General features: G+C 38.1%; 1 protein-coding gene across 2 annotated transcripts in view; it reads left to right on the forward strand.

Moving 5' to 3' along the window:
- Positions 1–23,039, forward strand: part of GABRA2 (gamma-aminobutyric acid type A receptor subunit alpha2) — a 116,523-nt gene that overhangs the window by 66,194 nt on the left and 27,290 nt on the right. For both annotated transcript variants that reach the window (XM_070397149.1, XM_070397157.1), the window contains exons 7-8: positions 4,152–4,295; positions 5,315–5,467. In XM_070397149.1, coding sequence (XP_070253250.1) covers positions 4,152–4,295; positions 5,315–5,467 — 297 coding nt within the window. The remainder of the gene's footprint in view (positions 1–4,151; positions 4,296–5,314; positions 5,468–23,039) is intronic.

Consider the following 23,039-nt stretch of genomic DNA (forward strand, 5'->3'; position numbering starts at 1 on the left):
GCTTTCTAACTAATGGAAAGTGTGTTTTTTTTCTTATTTTCTTAAAATAAATTTGAAGGAGATGCTGTCACTGGATTGCTACATGCAGGCTCCTTCTGTGTACATAGAATATTTCAGAAATGGCTCTGTGCATTTGACCTTCTTTAGGTCACTGAGGTGATAGCTTGTATGTCAAGCAGAAGCATTTGCTCTCCCGGAATAATTGAAAAGAGGGAAGGTCAAGTCATCTCCCTAGGCCCACGAGGCATTCAAGGCAGGTTCAAGATCAATTCATGGACACTACTAAAGAACCTCTCTCTGTGTGAATGTGTCCCATTGCATGACCTTTTCAGAAATTTTGCTCTTTCTGGCACCCCTATCTTTGCCCATCCAGGTTAGCTTTTGACTTTTCCTCCTCGTGAATAGAAATGCAGTTCTCTAACATGATTAAAAATATTTCTGACTGAGCAGTTGCCTTCTCCCCACAGACTGTACCAAGAAAAGGGAAGAATGATGGCATGTATGAATGACAAAGCTTCTAATTATTTTGATGACCATAGTTTTGTGGAATAAGTTCAATTTTGTTTTTTTTCTGTCCATTCCTACAAAAAGTGTCAGCTCTCAATTTTCTTTGAGAATCTCTTCTTTGTTTAACTACAAAGCCTTCCTTTATTGTCATGGAAACCACCACTTCAATCCTGGCATTTTTCCCAAAATTATTTAAGATAGTCAATCATGTTACACAACGTAAATATGATGTTGAAAAAACTCAGCAGATGCGGTGGAGGAAAACTCATTTGCATTGCATAAGTGGCATTAAAGAGAACATTTTCAAAAGCCTTGATACCAAAGAAAGGGTTTAGTCACGATGCAGTAATTCTGGAAGAAGGAAAGGCATTTTCAGTGGACAAGTAAGAGCTAGTAAGACACCAAATATAACTGAGGTGATGTTACCATTCTGACTATGACATAAATACACCTGAAATTATTTTAAGTGAAAATAACAAACTCTTAGCAGTGTTTCTACAGAGTAGTGGACGAGTGCGTGCTTGAGAATATGGTTGTCTGTATCTAGAAGCGATATGGGCAAAACATAGAGTTTGTTGTTAGGCATTCTCTGTTTAATTGTTCCTAGGTAGTTTTCTTCATGTTTATTTTTGACACAGTAAATAGTCTTTTATTTATCCTTGCCAATGGTAGGCACTTGATGCATAAATGTTAAAGGAATGAACACCAGAATGTGGACATAGACACACAGGCCAACCCGAACCGTAAGATGTTGGCACAACAAATATGGCAGAAACAAGTCATGCCCTTTGCCTGTCTTGTTCCAAAGCCCCTTTGTTTTCCCCCAAAATGATGGGCTTTCTGGAACGTGATCATTGTTCTGAAGTAAAAGAAGCATCTTTTCTATAAGTTTGTACTTTTGAATTCAGTTTTTCTCCCTATTGCCTCATATTGTTATAGATGCCCTCCCTGAATGGGCATCTCAGTGTATTCTGTGCATTAGCCCCAAATAAATGGAAAGTTGTCTTTTTGCACAAAAATTAACTAAAGACTATCTTGGGATTTTGTTGGTTACCAACTACTAAGAATTAGTATGCATGTGATGTTAGATATACAGTAGCACTAAAAATGAGTTATTTAACAGAATTAAATAAAATTATTTAAAGAAAATTTAGGGAAGGAATTTATAATGAAATTTGTAATATAAATTGTCTTTATCTCTTTTTCTAGTTTCCTGAGAAACGTTGCTATGGCCTCCTGGTTTAGATGTTTGTTAGTGTACCAGAGAGTGCCTCTATTCCTCACTGCACAACTTTCTGCTATGTCTTCTGTCTCCAGACTAAAATTAAAAACAACAACAAAAAAAACACCCACATAGTCCTATACCACTAATTAAATAGAAGACATGGGAAGGATCAGTCATTTTCTTTAACAGATTCTTGTGTTCCTATCCAGATTTTTATATTTAATAATAAATAACAATCAAAACATTATGAGCATATTCATTAATCTGGCAAGAATGAATTGAAAACTTTTGTGTGTGTCAGGCATGGTACCAAGTGCTGAAAGTATAAATGTGAATCAGATAGAGTCCCTGCCCACCTATGTCTCACTAGGGTTTCATTTCCTCTTATTTATATTTAAGAGTAGCATCAGACTCAAAAGCAAAGTTGCAATTACTTTAAAAAAAGTTTATAATTTATTAAGACTCACAACTATTTGAGTATTGTAAGGCTTTCTAATATAAAGTAGTACAAGTGATGTGTCTTTGAATAATTAAATTATGTGACATTTGAATTTTATTGAAAACAGGGCCATGATATATATATTCATGAGAGAACAAAACAAGCTACTTGATAATTTGCAAATGAACTGCTAGTTATCCACATTACTGATGTTACTTATCTAATCTTAGCAGTCATCAGTGGTGAAATATTTAAAATTTAAAAAAAATTGAACCTTAAAATAAGTAGAATTTATTCATATGTAAACTCTATAAATATATCTCTACTATTAAATATACTTATACATAAAGATATATATAGATATATAAAATCCTATTTTAAAAATTACGTAATATGATTTATTGTGAATGTAGATGAATACATGTACAATGAAATCAGTGTTTAACAGATATTAACATTTAGTAGCGACATTCAGAAAACTATTAAAAGACCACACAGAGATAGATTCAAACTTATATTCTTTTTACTGTTACTGAAGTTTAATTGCGAATGGATTTATGATCCCAAACTTTGGATCAATGTGAGGACCACCACATCCTGGATAGTTAGAGACAGAGATGTTGGCAGAGACAGCTGGTCCTTTCTCTCCCTTCATTGAGGATGTGAGCAGGGTGGTGAGTTTTGCTCAGGTCTAGAAGCAATTGAAACAACTGGTCCTTTCTCTCTGTTAATTGAGAATGTGACCATGGCACTGAGTTTTGCTCAAATACCAGAGGTGACTAATATTTCAAAACATTCTCATGAGCAAAAGTGCATAGAATTTCTTCACAAGGTCAGTAGAGGAGCAAGAGTTATCTGTTTATTCAATTGTGGAGAGACTGCCTGCATAGAGAGCTCAGCTGCTCCCCCACCAGGACATACAGGAGCAAAGGAAATGCCAGGGTCATAGGACAGCTAAGGTAAAGCATGCTGCCTGCCCTCCGGTTCTAGAGTCATCTCACTTGTGCTAAATTCTTTCTTGACCAAATAAAACAGGAAATTATACCTGGTCTGTATGTCTTTAGTCTTTTCTTACCAATACATAACTTACCTGGAAGGCAATGAAAGTAGAGTCCAGTGAGATCTGGGTGTATAAATTAATTTTAAAATGAAAATGTTGCCCTAAACGGTTTGGCTCAGTGGATAGAGCATCAGCCTACGGACTGAAGAGTCCCAGGTTCAATTCCAGTCAAGGACATGTACTTTGGTTCCGGGCACATCCCCAGTAGGGGTTGTGCAGGAGGCAGCTGATCAATGTTTCTCTCTCATCAATGTTTCTAACTCTCTATCCCTCTCCCTTCCTCTCTGTAAAAAAAAAAATCAATAAAATAAAATAATAAAATGAAAATGTTTTAAAAAGCATTTACAACTTGAGGAAATTATATCATTCTCATTTATTTTACATGTTTTGCAATAATCAGTCCTCATCTTTCTAATGAAATGCATTGTATCATGTATGATAGCTGTCATTTAATTTTTAATGAAATTAATTTATGTCTAGAAAGCAATATTATTTTGGATTATGATTGTCATTTCATGAGTGAGTGTTATTTCTAAACTAATTACCTGAGCCATGACATTCATAATCTGTTTACCACAGTGACTTCTACCACCTTGAGAATATGGGAGATGTTTTTATTATCTCAAGGCCCACTGATTTTTGCAGACTCTAAAGATAAATGTGGTCTTTACCTCTCAAAGTGGTTGCAAAGAAAATTGTCTCATGATCTTGTTTGTCTCTCTTTATTTGCTTCACATCCTTCATATTGAAGCTGTAAATTTCAAAGGCACGTTTTACCCTAAAAAATATGATCTGAAAATATCAACAATGATTTATTTTAGTCAACAATTATTCTATGAAGTATACAACTTTTGATGTTGCACTTTACTGATGGTTCTTACTAAAATGATAAAACAGATCTTTTTTCTGATCTCCTACAGATGCATATACAACCTCAGAGGTCACTTATATTTGGACTTACAATGCATCTGATTCAGTTCAAGTTGCTCCTGATGGCTCCAGGTTAAATCAGTATGACCTGTTGGGCCAATCAATTGGGAAGGAGACAATTAAATCCAGTACAGGTTAGTAAAATGAGTCTAAAGAAAAGTTACTGTAGTTAAGAAAATTAATGGGTTAAAGTAATTGGAAATGACCCAGTCTGATTAAAACCTTTTGTTCTTGAGGTCCAAGAGCTAGCATTATAGATTGTGCATGGGTTTTTTGGGTTTTTTTTTTAGAAATTCAGAATCTCAGGTTTGACCCCTTATAAATTTAGGATCTCTACTTTAACAAGATTCCAAGGAGATTCCCTAGGTGTGCATTAAAGTTTGAGAAACACTAGTCTAAAATATATTTCATATTAAAGAAGTATGTATCTTCTCAGTCAAGTCAATTTTACCTTCAAATAGCGTTACCGCTCCCTTAGTGTTCCAATTCCTTTCCCTTTATTTTAGATATTTCAACTCTTGATTACAGATCACTACTGTTGGCCTATGTGAGAAAGCTGATGTGCTTTCTAAAGGCCACTCTCCTCTAGGAAAAGGCAGCTGTGTGGCTTAATAAGCTTACATCCAGCAGATGTCAAGCCAGGGAGCAGGAAGGAAGGCAGTGAGGATGGGATAGAACTGACTGTAGAGAGCAGAGATACAACATTGAGAAAATCAGAATTGGTGACAGGGTCAGCAGTGGGAAATCTGGGCCAGATGATCGATCAGCCTTGGAGATGTGGCTAGTGATCCATCTTTTAAAAAACCAGAGAGACCTGAAGTTGAGGTTGGTACCAGTGGGGATGAGGGGCCTGAGAGCATTTATTAATCCTGTACTCCTTTGGTCAATAAGTATGACCTAGAGAGAGAAAAAAAAATGCCATACCATAGACATGCCGAGCAAGTTTCTTGGTAATATTAAAATCCTCTTTTAAATACTCTTGCTGAGCTAAGGAGGCATTTAAAAATTATAAACTTCTCATGTCATATATGTGATAAAGGCTTTTTTTTCAAATCAGAGACTGTTCTTTCTCTAATCTGTTCCATTTCCATTTCCAAAATGTGTGAACTATTGCCTATTCCAGTTCCTTAAACTTCTTACCTTATTTTTCTAGGTGAATATACCGTAATGACAGCTCATTTCCACTTGAAAAGAAAAATTGGGTATTTTGTGATTCAGACATATCTGCCTTGCATCATGACTGTCATTCTCTCCCAAGTGTCATTCTGGCTTAACAGAGAATCTGTGCCTGCAAGGACAGTATTTGGTGAGTGAATAACTACATGCTTCGCTGTACAGCACATTATATTTCATTGCGTACTTTCAAAAGCATTCTCTCTCTTGGTACTCACACCAATAGTTTGTAGTGTGTGGGGAAGGGGGTATTTGCTTCATGTTACAGATGAGGAAACTGAGGCTCAGAAGGTAAATTACAGAGTCCTTGGTGCTCATCTATAATAATAAAACCATAATATGCTAATTAGACCAAACATCTTTCCGTATGTCCTTCCAGACGACCTACTGGACAAAGCCAGGGCTGGGAGGGAAGCCTGGGTCCTGGGTGCCAGGGGGACGCTGGTGCTGGCAACCGGAGGAAGGAAGGCCTACTCTTGCACGAATTTTGTGCATTGGGCCTCTAGTAAGGAATATGAATAGTACTCAAATCTTCTGGAAGTACATTCAATCTACTTTCTGTTGAATCATTTTGCTTCTCAACATTTGTCTCTATGTTAGTATAAAGAGAATATTGTTAGAAGTTTTAACTTAGAGAAGAACAGTACCACATTTATAGACTTTCTATGTTTATTTTTTTGTTTGTTTTTAGATAAACAAAGATGATCTTAGGACTTTAAGTTAGAGAGTGAAAGAGAGAAAGAGACTCATCTCATATACTACTTTAGTGTGTTTACTTGCATATTTAATATTCTTTAAAAACTTTTTATGTATGTTTATATTTAGTCCACACCATATTTCCAAAAAGATGTGAGATACCTTAAAATGTATAAACAAGAGATTGTAAATACAGCTTTACATGATGCAAAGAAAACTAAAGGCCAAAAAGTAAAGTAAAAGCAGAGATAGGTTATGTTGCCTGAAAGACTAGGCATAATTAACCAATATTACAGATGAGCAAACTGTGTTGAGGAGAGCTTAAATGACCTTCCCAAGTAAGGTTATGCTGGGACCCAGATCTAAATTTCCTAACTTTTAGCCTAGCACTCCCTTCTGATGCACTAGATGCCAGGGCAGGAGAGATGCAGAGAAAGCAGGATGGTTCATTGTAAGCTTTTTTGTCTTGAGGTTCAATTTCTTCTGCTGCTTGCTGGCTCCCCAGCGCTCCTGCCAGAGCTGATGCCATCATCCACTGCCCCACCTCATCCCCACTGAGTCTCATTAAGACTCTCTTCTTAAATAGCATAGTCATTCTATGCTTTCATCACGAAAATCACCCAATTGGGTTTTTAGGTCCATCAGGGACTAATTCCTGGCCAACTAAGGACCAGCTGAGGCAAATCATGGACCGAAGAACATAATTTTAGGGAATGATGTTCTGGCCTCAATAAAATAAAGATCCTTCTAATAACAGGCCTTTCTCTACCCAGAGTGGGCTGGGTGTGTGAGGGGAGGCATGGGTGGGTAGCAGGCTGCCATCTCTGCAGCAATTCCCATACGGGTTTTTTGTTGTTTTTTTTTTTAATACATTTTTATTGATTTCAGAGAGGAAGGGAGAGGGAGATAGAAACATCAATGATGAGAGAAAATCATTGATTGGCTGCCTCCTGCAAACCCCAAACTGGGCATCAAGCCGATACCTGACCAGGAATAGAACTATAATCTCCTGGTTCATAGGTAGACGTTCAACCACTGTGCCAACACCCCTCTTCTCCCCCTCCCGTCCTCGGTCCCATACAGGTTTGGTGCCCACTTGTCAGGGACAGGCTGGCCAGGGGTCTCCTTGGCCTCTACTGGTTGGATCAGATGTCTATGATCTGCTTCCAACACCTCCAGATTTTAGGGAAACTTTTGTATTGGTGTTTTCTCACAGACTTTACTATGCATAAATATAACATAAGTAAATGCAAATTAGCTTAAAAACCAATTAGGTAAATTTACACAATGGATCACAACTCGGAGGTACAAAAGAAAGAAATCCCACCACCTACAACAGCATGGATGGGTCTGGAGAGCACCACGCCAAGAGCAATAAGCCAGCAAGAGAGAGACAAGACCCCCAGGACCCCACTCATGCATGAGATCTAATGAACAAAACAAACAATAAACTCATTAAGGCTCTTTCCATTCCAGACCATAAAGTATTTCCCCCCTTATTATTAGACTTATCGTGGAAATCGCCATGCACTAGTAGATGCCTGTGGCAGTCAGGCCCCTGTGGCTGCCTCTCCAATAATTCCCAGCTGAGTCGTTGCTTCTGGTGATAATAGCTCCTCTAGAGACAGTGCTGGGCGGGGTTGCTGCCATTCATGATAGAGGCTACCTCTCCCCACAGAAGCTGCCTGTCAAATAGTGTCTTCCTCTTGTGATGCTGGCTGCCTCGTATGATAGTGGCTGCCTCTCTCGTTGGTGCCTCTGATGATAGCTCATTGGTAGAGCCTTTGGCTGCAGATCAAGAGAGCTCCGGTTCAAATGTAATTTTCTTCATTTAAACCAAGCAGGAAAATTTGGTGACTGCTCTTCGGATATATGAGCTAGGCTGAGCACATTTTGTGATAGGATAAATTACTTTTCTGTATTTGGATCACTCAGTCATTTACAAAAGTTTCACCGAGGATCTGCTGTGCCAGATACTGCACCAGGCCCTAGAGTGAAGGGCAAGTAAATAAGCTGAAAAGATGATGGCATGGCAAGGTGAAGAAGGCACTATAAAAGAGGCATGTGCAAATTGTTACAGAAAACAGCAGCATAGATCTAGGAGAATTGAGTCAGTAGCTGAGATAACATTTGAGCTAAATCTTGAAGGAAGAGTAGGAGATTCCCAGACAGATGAGCTGGGGCAAGAATCCTAAGCCAGAAATGATAGATTGTGTAATGACATGACATCAAGGAGTGAAAGAACATAGTGTGTTTGGTGACCGTGAGTTGTTTCAGTGTCCATGGAGATACATACAGATAGAAGTGTATAAGAAAGTGTGTAAGTCATGTCAATACAAGTTATCTTTATCTTGTAGGCTATAGGAAACCACCATAGATAGTGTTTTGAGAAGATAGACATGTGTAAAACTCTTAGAATAATCTTGGTATTTAATATATTCTATATACTTGTTAGCTATTCTTATTATAAATGCAAAAAATCAGTTTGATTCTCAACAATGAATAATTCAAAAGGAAATTAAGAAAATAACCCCATTTACAATAGCATCCAAAATAATAAAATACCTAGGAATAAATTTAAGCAAGTAGCTGAAAGACCTGTTCACTTAAAACTATAAAACTTTGCTGAAAGAAATTAAAGAAGACCTAGTTAAAGGTAAGATATCCCATGGTTTTGGATTTGTAGACAATACTGTTAAGATGAGAATAGTCCTCAAAGTGATATAAAATTCAATACAATAACTATCAAAAGTCAAAAATGACTTTTTTTACACAAAGGGCAAAAGGTGATCCTCAAATTCATATCCAACTGCAAGGGGGCTCTAAATAACCAAAACAAAATGACTTTTAATTTTTATTTTTTATTGTTGACACTATTTCAGATGCCTCTATTCCTCCTCCTCCCCTGACAATATTAATAAATTAAAACAAAGTTGGTGGACTTTCCAGTTTCAAAACTTAGTATGAATCTACCTTAATCAACTGTGTGATAGTGGCATAGTCATGGGCATATAGATCAATGGGATAAAACCAAGAGTCCAGTAACAATCTCAAATATATATGGCAAATTGATTTTCAACAAGGGTGCTATGAACATTCTATGGAGATGTAGAGGTCTCTTAATCAAATATTGCTGGGACAGTTGGAAGGCCATCATATGCAAAAGAATGAAGTTGGAACCCTACCCCACTCCAGATTCAACAATACACTCCAATGGATACAAAACCTTCATGTGACATCTAAAACTATAAAACTATTAGAAGAAAACATAGGATAAATCTTTATGACTTTGAATCCAACGATGATTTCTTAGATTTGACACAAGAAGCACGAGTAACAAAGAAACATTTAATTAAATTAAAAATTTTGTACCTCAAAGAACTTTATCAACAATGTGAAGAGACAACTTACATATGGTTGAAAATGTTTTTCAAATCATGTATCTGACAAGGATTTTATATCCTGAATAAATAAAGAACTCTTACAACAACAACAACAAAAAGACCAAAAACTAGATTTCAAAAATAGACAAAGAATTTGAATGGACTTTTTACAAATGAAAGTATATGAATGGCAAACCAGCACAATAATTAAAAACAGAGAAGAAAAGAATAGGACAGAATTGATATTCCAAAAAGACCCAAATTTATATGTAAATGCATAACAAGCCAGACAAAATGAAATAATAAGGTACTGGTTTGGTCAATGTGAGGAAAATAAAATAAAATTCCATTGAGGTAAATAGAGATTTTGTAGCATGAAGCACATAGATGAATATGCTAAAAGGAGCAAGTAGAGGACTCTACCTGTCTGTAGAGGAGAGGTAAATAGAAGAATAAGTATTTAACTTTGAATCAGCAGAATGTGTTAGCATCAAGGCTGCTAGGTTTATCTATGACAAATGTGCAAATTTTTATATAAATTATTTATAGTATAAGTTTAAGGGTCAAAAAGTCACATTTTCATGCAAATTTAGGCTGTTAGATGGTAAAATTATCCTTAGTATTTTCTCTGCAAGTTATTCTGTGTAAGCTTGTAATAAACATAATTCCATGTGATGTATGTGTGTATGTGTGTGTGTTCAAATAAAAGATAAACACAAATTTTATTTTCTGTTTAGAATGGGACTTGAAAGATGCTTGACTGAGCTCCGCTTTTTCTACAACCATATTCCATTCTTTATTGTTTTCTTTCTCCTTTTGAGTTTGAATATCATCATCTGACTGATAGATAGCTGTTACCTAAGCAACATTTCTATTTTCTCCAAGATTCTCTCTCTAATTTCCCAGTCATGTTTACAAGCTCATGAGAGATCACTGAATCACCTGCCCTCCTCTTGCCTCCAAGGCTTTCTGTGATGAGTAACCCACCCCAGGAAAAAAACTATTACCGTTAAGAAATTAATATGCTCTGGGAGACAGATGTCAAATTTCTCAACCTTTGAGGTCTGGCTTCATGCTGTGAATAGAATAAGAAAGCAGAGCAAACAAGACAGTAAGCCGAGGAGCTGAAATTAGAATGTGTGCCCCTTGATATTAGAGATTTTCCTCCATTGTGTTGGGTTTTATCTTTTCCTTTTTTGTATATTGCATTCATTTTATGGTTGTAGATCCAGCTTGATATATTTCAAAAGTATTTCTTCAAAAGGGCTGCCCATGTATCTTGCGATGATGAAAGCCTACTTTGACTTTTGAGTGTTCACGCTCAATTCGTTCAGCATTAACAAATACTTATTGAATGGCTATTTTTATCAGCACTGTTCTAGCTGCTTGGGATACATCCTCAAGCAAAAACCAAAAGCCACTTCCTTCATTATAACGTAGCTCGGTGGTTCTCAACCTTCTGGCCCTTTAAATACAGTTCCTCATGTTGTGACCCCCAACCGTAAAATTATTTCCGTTGCTACTTCATAACTGTAATTTTGCTACTGTTATGAATCATAATGTAAATATCTGATATGCAGGATGGTCTTAGGCGACCCCTGTGAAAGGGTGGTTCGACCCCCAAAGGGGTTGCGCCCCACAGGTTGAGAACCGCTGATCGTAGCTGCTCTCTGTTGCCAGTAACATAAGAAAGCACTTGGGAAACTTTTAACTTAATATTTCAGGTTTTGTGCTTTCAAGGCTCCTGTGAATGAGCAGAAAGTTGACAATGAACAAACCTCCCTTCATATTTGCATAAACATATCGATTCTTTTGTGAAATTGTGGCTGCTGTGTCTTTCAGTTGTGTAACATCCTTCAGAACTTCATATAAATAAGTAATAACCATAAAGAACTTACCAATGACATGTTAAGCCAAACACTTTTCAAATTTACAGAAAAGTTAACACGTGAATAAGAGACTGTCAGCTTACATTTGAACATATGAATATAGTATGTGAATAAATTTATATATGATAAATATTTCCTGTTATTTTTGTATTAATATTATGGGACAGAGATGGAACAGAGATGTTTTTCTATTAAAAACTAAAATAAAATAACCAACATCTCTTAGGGTATAGCTTTGGTAGGCGAGTACAGGGAGGTCAAATGCTTTATATTGCCTACTAAGTTCCTGGCTGTGAAAGGGCCTAGATGCCAGTCTTATATAAATTTTGAAATAATCAAAACTCCAAAAGGGATATTTTTGGATTATTTATTTTTCTTGTTAGTTCCATGATTAAATATGACTGTTTATACCATGGATTCCAAAATATAGTGGCTTGAATATATAAGGGTTTTTTTTTTTTTTTTTTCATGTAAAAGAAGTCCACAAGTAGATAGTCCAAGACAGGTATGGCAACACCTTGGGCATGGGACACTCACTCTCTTTCTTTCTCCTTTGATAGCCTTAGCATGGAGTTTTGTTTCATGGGCCAAAAAGACTGCTGGTTTCCAACGGTCACTTTCATACCCGCAAAACAGGAAGGGATAAGCAAAAGGGCAAAAGACCTCTTCCAGCTCTCTGTTCAATGCAAAAGAGCTTTCCCAGAAGTCCCTCCCCCCAATAATTTCTATTTATATAGCATCAGCTGAACTTGATGTCATAACCAGAAATTCTGAGAAATTGCCATCCTGAATAAATTCAGTGTTCTAATATTATGGATTGACTAAATAATGGATTGCAAGCTAGTGGTTTCTATTACAATAAGAAAATGACTTGTTTGCTATAAGGTCTTTAATGATTAAAAGCACATATGTCGGAACCAGAGTATTTGGCTTTACTACTATCAAATTATGTGATTTCTGACAAGTTTCTTAACCTCTCTGCACCATAGTTTCACCCCTCACTAGAATTATGACTATGGTATCTACTTTGTGAGGTGGTTTAAGAAATAAACACATACATGCATTCATACGCAAATGGAAAACTAAAAATATTCTGGCACATAGTTAATGCTGTGTAATTATTGGCTATTATTATTAGTGTTTATTACCTAATACTCAATTCTCTCTTTCATATCAAGAAATATGTAAAGGATGGTTAGATCTCTTTTAGTTTGAATAGCAGTAATCACTTTTCAGGAGCAATGAAGGCTATAAACTATAGGGAAGACATCACTGGGTAGAAATCTAGCTTCTTTGACATCGTATCATCGGTGTTTGGTTTGTTTGAGGGAATTTTAGAATCTTTGACATTTCTTTAAAAGTAAATTATATCATTGTGTGTTCAGTTTTTGTCAAGACTTCTTTAATTATCATGAAACGAAACCCAAGTCAAACTGGCTTCTGCCTCTGTGAACTTCATTCTTAATTAATTATATAGATATTCACAAGAAACACTGTCTTAAATGTGCATCCCATATTAAAGTTTCACAATTGAGGTTTATTGGTTGGTCAAGAGTCATTTCTCACCCCTGATACCATCCTCATAGCCAGGTAGACACTTTTTAGCAAGTCTTGGGTTACAGGCGCACTCTGAGTCAGTAGGTATTGTCACATGCATTCTGAAAGTGGAGGATGAGTAGTTCCTGAAGGAAAGGAGAATTGAAGACTTATTAAATGAGAGTAACTTCTCAGACATCCTCACCCTCTGATCTTGTATATCATTTATATTTCACTTAACTCTGTGATAACCTTGACTTCTACTTCATTGTGAAAATTGAAGCAACTAGAAAGAACTTCTCTAGAATCCCACAACCTCATCTTCCCAAGCTTCTATACCCACAAATTCTGCTTAACTGTGTTTCTATGTAATGCTGACACATTCGCTAGTGCATTAGAACATATATCTTCTCACCTGCTGAAAGACATTATTCCAGCAATCCCCCCCTCTAATGTCATTAGTGTCTGTGACCCTTACTTAATCATTCCTAACAGAAATACAAATATGGCATTATTCACCAAATTTTCAAGTCAAATTCCCTGACTCTACTAATTCCTTGGCTTCCACTTAGTTTCTTCACTCTCTTTTAAGCAGGTTTACTTGAAAGAGTTTACTGAACCCAATTTTCCCCCTCCTATGATCTTTTAAAACCATTCTAATCGGGCTTCTATTTCCCTGACTCCACCAAAACTGTTCCTGTTGAGATTCTCTGCATTGCTAAGTCTAATTGCCAATTCTCAGATCAATTTACTTGGCCTATCAGCAGCCTTTGATAGAGCACTCCCCTTCCACTAACTGAAAATTTCTTGGAAATTATATTATTTGGTTCCCATGAAAGCCACACACTTTTGATTTTTCTCTCCCTTCTCATGCTTACTCAGTCTCCTTTGTAGGTTCCTACTCTTTCCCAGACTATTTAAATGCCAGAGGGCACCAAGGCTCAATATGTGACCATTCTCTTCTCTGTACTCTCTACTTTGTTGATTTCATCATTTATCATAGTTCACTACAATTTTCATCTGCTAATTACCAAATTTATAGTTTCTGTCCAGAGCTCTTCCTTAAACTACATACACATACATCTAACTGTCCTTCCTTACATCTCCACTTGGAATCCAATAGGCATTCAAATTCAATATGCACAAACCGAACTTTAATATTCTTCTCAAAATCTAGTCCACTTATAACCTTGCTTGTACCCGAGACTGAGCCCTATCATCTCTTCATGATTACTGCATGTCTTAGTCTGTGTGGGCTGCCATAACAAAACACCACAAACTCTATGGCTTAAATAACATACTTTCCCCCCCTCCCCTCACAGTTCTGGAGGCAAATAATCCATAGTCAAATAAACCAATCCATCAGGGTCCATTTCCAATGAGAGCTCTCTTCGGTTTGCAGATGCTTTCCTTCTCATCATGTCCTCACACGGCCTTTCCTGGGTGTGTGTGCACCCTCAGTGGTGTGTATTATTACAAGGACACTAATCCTATTTAATCCTATTGAATCAGGGCCCCAACGTTAGAGCTGGATTAACTTTAATTATTTCCTTAGGGCCCCCATCTCCAAATACAACCATACTGGGTGTTAGGGCCTCAACGTGTCAATTTTGGAGGGACACAAACATTCAGTGCATAGCACTGCACTAGACTCTAAACGGTGTCTTGCTTCCATCCTTGTGCTAGTTTGTTTTCAACATGGTAGCCATAGTTGTCCTTTCGAAATGTAAGTCAGCTAATATCACAGGCATACAGCATACTCCAAACCCATTGGCTCACCAATATACCCAGAGTCAAGGCAAAGTTTCTTCAGAAGTCAGTATGTTCTATGCCATATGATCTCCCTTCCTCTCCAAGCTCAACTTCTGCCACCTTTCCTATCCCTCACCCTCCCCCTGACATCCACACTGACCTCCTCCTTATTTCACGAACATGCAAGGCATTCACCTACCAGCTTTATCTGTTTCCTCTGGTTGGACTTCTCTTTCCCCAGGAATCTGTGTGGATCATTCCGTTACTCCCTTAGGGCTCTCGATTGTCATTGTTTCAAAGGGGCCTACCTGACTATCTAACTTAAAATGCAAACTGCTACCCAGTCCCACCTCTTCTGCTCCCCCCGGTCCTACTCTGTTTTTTTCTTCATTGTCTATATGATCGTCTAATATTTTATAGGAAAATATACTTTTGTTTAATTTGTCTTCCTCATTAGAATTTAAATTTCAAAAAGGCAATTATATTTACCTTTCTTTTAAAATGAGGGACAATGAATCTAAAGACCAATTATTAGATCAATTTACTTGACCTAATACTGAGACAATAAGTAAAGAGAAAATGATTTTATATAGACAGATTCATACATGGATAGATAGATAGATAAATAGATAGATAGATAGATTAGATAGATAAATAATAGAAAGAAATGATAAACACATACATTTGTGAGTTCAACTAGATTTAGGTTAGCAAATCTAAAACTATACAGACTAAACATGTAGACAAGTTAATTTCCTCTCTTAATTGCGATATCAGAGTGCTATTTTCTTTTTTTTTTTTTTTTAATTTTTTTATTTTTTTTTTATTTTTCGCTTAAAGTATTACAAAGGGTATTACATAAGTGTCCTTTTTCCCCCCCCGCCCTTGACAAACCCCTACCCTCCCTTACCCCCCAGTGTCTTATGTCCATTAGTTATGCTTATATGCATGCATACAAGTCCTTCGGTTGATCTCTTACTCCCCTCCCTCCTGCCCCCCAACTCTCTCTGGCCTTCCCACTGCAGTTTGACAATCAGTTTGAGGCAGCTCTGCCTCTGTATCTATTATTGTTCAAAAGTTTGTAATGGTCTTTATTATCCATGAATGAGTGAGATCATGTGGTATTTTTCCTTCATTGACTGGCTTGTTTCACTTAGCATAATGCTCTCCAGTTCCATCCATGATGTTGCAAATGGTAGGAGTTCCTTCTTTTTAACAGCAGCATAGTATTCCATCGTGTAGATGTACCACCGTTTTCTAATCCATTCATCTACTGATGGGCACTTAGGCTGTTTCCAGATCTTAGCTATGGTGAATTGTGCTGCTATGAACATCTGGGTGCATATATCCTTTCTGATTGGTGTTTCTGGTTTCTTGGGATATATTCCTAGAAGTGGGATCACAGGGTCAAATGGGAGTTCCATTTCCAATTTTTTGAGGAACCTCCATACTGCCTTCCATAGTGGCTGCACCAGTCTGCATTCCCACCAGCAGTGCACAAGTGTTCCTTTTTCTCCACATCCTCTCCAGCACTTGTCATTTGTTGATGATGGCCATTCTGACAGGTGTGAGATGGTACCTCATTGTTGTTTTGATTTGCATCTCTCGGATGATTAGTGACTTTGAGCATGTTTTCATATGTCTCTTGGCTTTCTGAATGTCCTCTTTTGAAAGGTGTCTATTTAGATCCTTTGCCCATTTTTTGATTGGATTGTTTATCTTCTTTTTGTTAAGTTGTATGAGTTCCCTATAAATTTTGGAGATTAAGCCCTTATCAGATATGACGTTGGCAAATATGTTTTCCCACGAGGTGGGTTTTCTTGTTGTTTTGTTGATGGTTTCTTTTGCTGTGCAGAAGCTTTTTATTTTGATGTAGTCCCATTTGTTCATTTTCTCTTTAGTTTCAACTGCCCTAGAAGCTGTATCAGTGAAGAAATTGTTTTGGCATATGTCTGAGATTTTGTTGCCTTTGTATTCTTCTAGAATTTTTATGGTTTCCTGTCGTACATTTAAGTCCTTTATCCATTTTGAGTTTATTCTTGTGTATGGTGTAAGTTGGTGGTCTAGTTTCATTTTCTTGCATATGTCTGTCCAATTTTCCCAACACCATTTATTGAAGAGACTATCTTGGCTCCATTGTATGTTCATGCCTCCTTTGTCAAAAATTAATTGAGCATATTGGTTCGGGCTGATTTCTGGACTCTCTATTCTATTCCACTGGTCTATATGTCTGTTCTTGTGCCAGTACCAGGCAGTTTTGAGAACAGTGGCTTTGTAATACAGCTTGATATCTGGCATTGAGATCCCACCTACTTTGTTCTTTCTCAGGATCGTTGCAGCTATTCGGGGTCTTTTTTTATTCCAGATGAATTTTTGGAGAGTTCGTTCTAGATCTTTGAAGAAGGCCATTGGTATTTTAATGGGAAGTGCGTTGAATGTATAGATTGCTTTGGGTAGTATGGACATTTTAATGATGTTGATTCTACCAATCCAAGAACATGGTATGTTCTTCCATCTGTTTATGTCTTCCTCTATCTCTTCTTTCAACGTCCTGTAGTTTTCTGAGTAGAGGTCTTTAACCTCTTTAGTTAAGTTTATTCCTAGGTATCTTAATTTTTTTGGTGCGATGGTAAATGGGATTGTTTTTCTGATCTCCCTTTCTGAAAGTTCACTATTGGTGTATAGAAATGCCTCAGATTTCTTGGGGTTAATTTTGTATCCTGCTACATTGCCAAATTCATGTATTAAGTCTAGTAGCTTTTTGATGGAGTCTCTAGGGTTTTGTATGTATAATATCATGTCATCTGCAAATAAGGACAGTTTTACTTCCTCTTTTCCAATTTGGATGCCTTTTATTTCTTCTTCTTGCCTAATTGCAATGGCTAATACTTCCAGTACTATGTTGAACAGGAGTGGCGAGAGTGGGCATCCCTGTCTTGTTCCTGTTCTTAGGGGAAATGGTGTTAGTTTTTGTCCATTGAGTATGATGTTGGCTGTGGGCCTGTCATATATGGCTTTTATTATGTTGAGGTATGATCCTTCTATTCCCACCTTTCTGAGAGTTTTTATCAAAAATGGGTGTTGGATTTTGTCGAATGCTTTTTCTGCATCAATTGATATGACCATGTGGTTTTTTTCTTTCAATTTGTTTATGTGATGTATCACATTTATTGATTTACGGATGTTGTACCATCCTTGCATCTCTGGGATAAATCCTACTTGGTCATGGTGTATGATCCTTCTGATGTACTGCTGGATCCGATTTGCTAAGATTTTGTTGAGGATTTTGGCATCTATGTTCATGAGGGATATTGGCCTGTAATTCTCTTTCATTGTGATGTCTTTACCTGGTTTTGGTATTAGGGTGATGCTGGCTTCATAGAATGAGCTTGGAAGCGTTCCTTCCTCTTGAATTTTTTGTAGTAGTCTGAGGAGGGTAGGTTTTAGTTCTTCCTTGAATGTTTGGTAGAACTCCCCTGTGAAGCCGTCTGGCCCTGGGCTTTTGTTTGCTGGAAGCTTTCTGATGACTGCTTCAATTTCTTCCATAGTTATTGGCCTATTGAGGTTTTTAGATTCTTCCTGATTGAGTTTTGGAATGTTGTATTTTTCTAGGAATTTGTCCATTTCCTCCAGGTTGTCTAGTTTGTTGGAGTAGAGTTGCCCGTAGTATTGTTTAACAATCATTTGTATTTCTGTGGGGTCTGTTGTTATTTCGCCTCTATCATTTCTGATTTGGTTTATTTGGGACCTCTCTCTTTGCTTCTTGGTGAGCCTGGCTAGGGGTTTGTCAATCTTGTTTATCCTTTCAAAGAACCAGCTCTTGGTTTCATTGATTTTCTGTATTGTTTTTTTGGTCTCTATGTCATTGATTTCTGCTCTAATCTTTATTATCTCCTTCCTTCTGCTCACTCTGGGGTTTTCTTGTTGCTCTCTTTCTAATTCTTTGAGTTGTAGAGTTAGATGATTGACTACCATTTTTTCTTGTTTTTTGAGATAGGCCTGTAGAGCTATAAACTTCCCTCTCAGGACTGCTTTCATTGTGTCCCATAGGTTTTGGATTGTTGTGTTTTCATTGTCATTAGTGCCCAGGATGTTTTTAACTTCTTCTTTGATCTCATTGGTAACCCAATCAATATTTAATAACATGCTATTCAGCTTCCAAGTGTTTGAGTATTTTGGGTTGTTTTTATTGTAGTTTATTTCTAACATTATACCGTCGTGGTCTGCGAAGAAGCTTTTTATGATTTCAATCTTCTTGAATTTGTGGAGACTTTGCTTGTGACCCAATATGTGGTCTATTTTTCAATATGTCCCATGAGCACCTGAGAGGAATGTATATTCCGCAGCTGTGGGGTGAAGTGTTCTGAAGATGTCAATTAAGTCCATCTGATCTAGTGAGTCATTTAGGATTGCTGTTTCTTTGCTGAGTTTTTGTCTAGCGGATTTATCCAGTGATGTCAGTGGTGTATTAAAGTCCCCTACTATGATTGTATTGTTGTCGATCTCTCCCCTGATATCTTCCAGAAGTTTTCTTATGTATGTGGGTGCTCCTGCATTGGGTGCATATATGTTTACCAGGGTTATATCTTCTTGTTGTATTGATCCCTTTAGTATTATGAAGTGGCCTTCCTTATCTCTGGTTATGGCCTTCACTTTGAGATGTATTTTGTCAGATATAAGTATTGCTACCCCAGCTTTCTTTTCCTTTCCATTTGCGTGAAAGATATTTTTCCATCCCTTCACTTTCAGTCTGTGTGAGTCCCTTCTCATGAGGTGGGTCTCTTGTAGACAGCAGATGTATGGGTCATGTTTTTTTATCCATTCAGCCACTCGATGTCTTTTGGTTGGAGCATTTAGTCCATTTACATTTAAAGTTATTATTGAAAGGTACTTGTTTGTAGCCATTTCTTTTTGTGTGTGTGTGTGTGGCTGTTTTCTTTCTGAGCTTGATATTTCTTCTTTTTACACCAGTCCCTTTAGCATTTCTTGCATGGCTGGCTTGGTGGTGATAAACTCCCTTAGCCCTTTTTTGTCTGTGAAGCTTTTTATTTCCCCTTCAATTTTGAATGATAGCCTTGCTGGATAGAGTATTCTTGGATTCAGTCCTTTGCTTTGCATCACTTTGTAGATTTCCGTCCATTCTTTTCTGGCCTGATGTGTTTCTGTTGAGAAATCATTTGATAATCTAATGGGAGATCCCTTGTATGTTACTTTCCATCTCTCTCTTGCAGCCTGTAAGATTCTCTCTTTATCCTGAACATTTGCCATGGTAATTATGATGTGTCTTGGTGTGGGTCTTTTCAGGTTCACCTTGTTTGGGACTCTCTGGGCTTGTGTGACTTTTTTCTTCCCCACCTCAGGGAAGTTTTCTGATATTATTTCTTCGAATAGGTTTTCTAATCCATGTTCATCTTTCTGTTGTTCTGGCACCCCTATTATTCGTATGTTGTTTCGTTTCATGTTGTCCCAAAGCTCCCTTAGGCTCTCCTCCTGTCTTTTAATTTTTTTCTCCATTTGCCGTACAGTTTGAGTGTGTTTTGCTTCCTTGTCTTCTAATTCACTAATTCGGTCCTCCGCTTCTCCCAGTCTACTGTTGATACTTTCAATGGAGTTTTTTATTGAAGCTATGTCACTCTTCATTTCTTCTTGGGACTTACTTAAGTTGTTGATTTTTTCATCTGTTTCTTCTAGCTTCTTGCATAAGTAGTTGAGTTTTTCATCTGTTTCTTCTTGCTTCTTGAACATCTGGTGCATGTACTCTAGGAACCTTATTCTGAATTCTTTTTCCGTCATGTTGCATATCTCTGTCTCACTTAGCTGCTTTTCTGGCGAGTCCTCCTTTTCTTTCCTTTGGGGGTTTCTTTGCCTACCCATGTTTGATCTTGCTGACATATGTAGATGTTGAGATGTTCAGTGGCTGCTCCCTGGGTGGCAGGGGCTCCTTGGGTTGTGGTTGCTGCTCAGACGGTTGCGGTAGCAGCTGCTTTCCAGTTGGCAGCAGCTCCTCTGGTGGGTGTTGTTCACAGCTGTGTTGGCTCTTCTGGCTGGTGGGGGGAGGCTTCACGTACAGCTGCTGTTCCACAGACAGAGGGTGTGGTGATCAGGAGGCTGTGGTGATCAGGAGGCTGCGGTGATCAGGGGGCTGCTGTTGCTTGGATCTGCTGCGTTGATTTAAAGGCACAAAATACAACAGAGCAAGGCACCACGTACCAGGCACTGAACACAAGTATATTCACAATATTAATAACCCCAAATAAAGGTGACCACCCGAATTAAGAGAATTAGGGGATAAGGGAGAAAGAAGAGAAGAAGATAAAAGAGAGAACAGAAAAGAAAAATAAGAAAAAAACAAACAAAAAAGGAGTGCAAAAATAGAATTGGGAAAAAAGAGGGGGGGGAAAAAGAGAGCGAAAAAAGAGAATGAAGTAGAAGCGGGGAAGAGACTATTGGTATGAGGAGCAAACTCCAATAGAACTGCCACTAATCTCAACAAATTCCAGCAACAGATCCCTGGAGATGAATGCAAACTACAAACCACCAATAATATCCAGAGGGGTAAGGGAAAACAGAAGCACAAAAATAACCGGGGTGGGGTGGGGGAGGGAAGGGAAAAACCAGCAGAAAAAAAAAAAAAGAAAAAGAAAAAGAAAAAGAAAAACAACCTCACAACCAGTCCTAAAAAAGAAGAAAAAACACAAAACAAAACAAACAAACAAATAAAAAAAAAAAAAAAGCCCAATATTCAACAATCAAGAAAACAATAGAAAGATAAGAGAGAAAAAAATGTTTGGAAAGTGAAGAAGGATAAAGAATAGGTGTATAAGGATTTAGAGCAGTAGATTGGAAATAGGATATATAAGTAGGGTGGAATTAGACAGGGGGTAAAAAGAGGGAATTGGGAAAGTCTGGAGCAGGAATAGGGTAAGAGAAACAGGACACCAAAAGGGGAAAAGTAAGGAAGAGGGTTTTAGCAAAGAGGTGAAATTGAGATAGGGAAAATTAATGCTAAAGGAACGATGAAAATAGAATGGAGAACACTAATCCCAAAAGAAAATAAAGAGAAAATGGCACTTTAAAAAATGGTAAAATGGTAGCAGTAATAATACTGGTTAAAAATAAAAATGTGGTAATTGAAAGGGTAAAATCAGGTGATGGAAAAAGAAGAAAAAGAGAAAAAAAATTGGTTTCTTAGTAAAAAGGTGAAAAAATTAAAAAGAAAAAGAAAAAGAAAAAATTTGCAGTAGTGATGGTCTTTCGGTTCTTCTACTCTTCAGCCTGGTTCGCCTTAGTCCTGCCAGGTATTTAGGAGAGTGTTGAATTTGCCTGCATTACACTGTTCCTCCGTGTTGTAAATCACAGTCCTGATTTTAAAGCAGGCCGTATTTGTGATCCAGTCTGCCTTAATTTGTATTCCCCTAAGAGTCAGTTTGTGGCTCAGCCTCTGGGTGGCAGTGTTTTTGGGTTGGCCTCTGAGGCTATACAGCTTCTCTATCCTTTTTTAATCCTTACCCTGCTCTGTGTTGTTGGTGGGACTGAAAATCCCTCTATAGGCCAGACCCTGGTAACTCCCAGGGACTAATCAGCTTGTTTTAATCCTTTATCTCATACAGGGTGGAATCTGGGTGTGGCTGTGCTCCTTGCCTGGGGGGCTGGGGGGAGGAATTCCACCCTCTGGAGGAATGGCTGCCCCAGTCCTGGGCCCAGGGGGGTCTCAGCACTCAATTCGCTGCCACCTCCTCTGGCTCCCCCTCTTTCCTCAGCCTCTCCCCAGATTCCCCTCGTCTGCACCTTCACCCTCTCTTCAGCACAGGTGAGTGTCTGTATCCGAACTGTCCTATGAGCAGGGTTCAGTGAAAACAAAGAAACAGACAAACGCCGGCCGGCCGCGGAAACGCTCCTCTCTTACCGGTCTGGGAAATGCTCCTCTCTTACCAGCACTGCATGGTCTGGGAAACGCTCCTCTCTTATGGGCACTGTATGGTCTGATCAGTTCCTCAGGATGCCCCCTTTAGTCTCAGTTCTCCGCAATCACAAAATCCAAATCTCAAATCTCCTGGCGCCAGCAAACCCGCGGAACTCCTTACCCTGGTCAGGGTCTGTGTCTGTCCCAAGAGACGCGGCTGTCTGCCATGCGGTCTCCCTCCGACCCTCTGGGCTCAGGTCTGGCAAACTTTCCTGCCCAGATCCCTGGTTTTTAACCTTTCCAGGGGAGGTCTGCCCTTCCCGGCTGCAAACCGTCTCACCAGCTGAGTAAATTTGCCAATTCGGGGTGGGTGTTATTAGTTTCAGCTGCTTACTCCGTTTGCTCCGGGACAAGACCTGGGACGCGTCTGCCTATATCGCCGCCATCTTGCTTCAAAGATCCAGAGTGCTATTTTCAAAAGAAAGTTTAATAGATATTAGACAAAAAATAAGCAAAAATTATCCATTGCAATAGGTTAGCCAACTT

This window comes from Myotis yumanensis, unplaced genomic scaffold (genome assembly GCF_028538775.1).
Source record: "Myotis yumanensis isolate MYYU_CA2020_CCGP unplaced genomic scaffold, mMyoYum1.0.hap1 SCAF_1, whole genome shotgun sequence".
Classification (NCBI taxonomy): Eukaryota; Metazoa; Chordata; class Mammalia; order Chiroptera; family Vespertilionidae; genus Myotis; species Myotis yumanensis.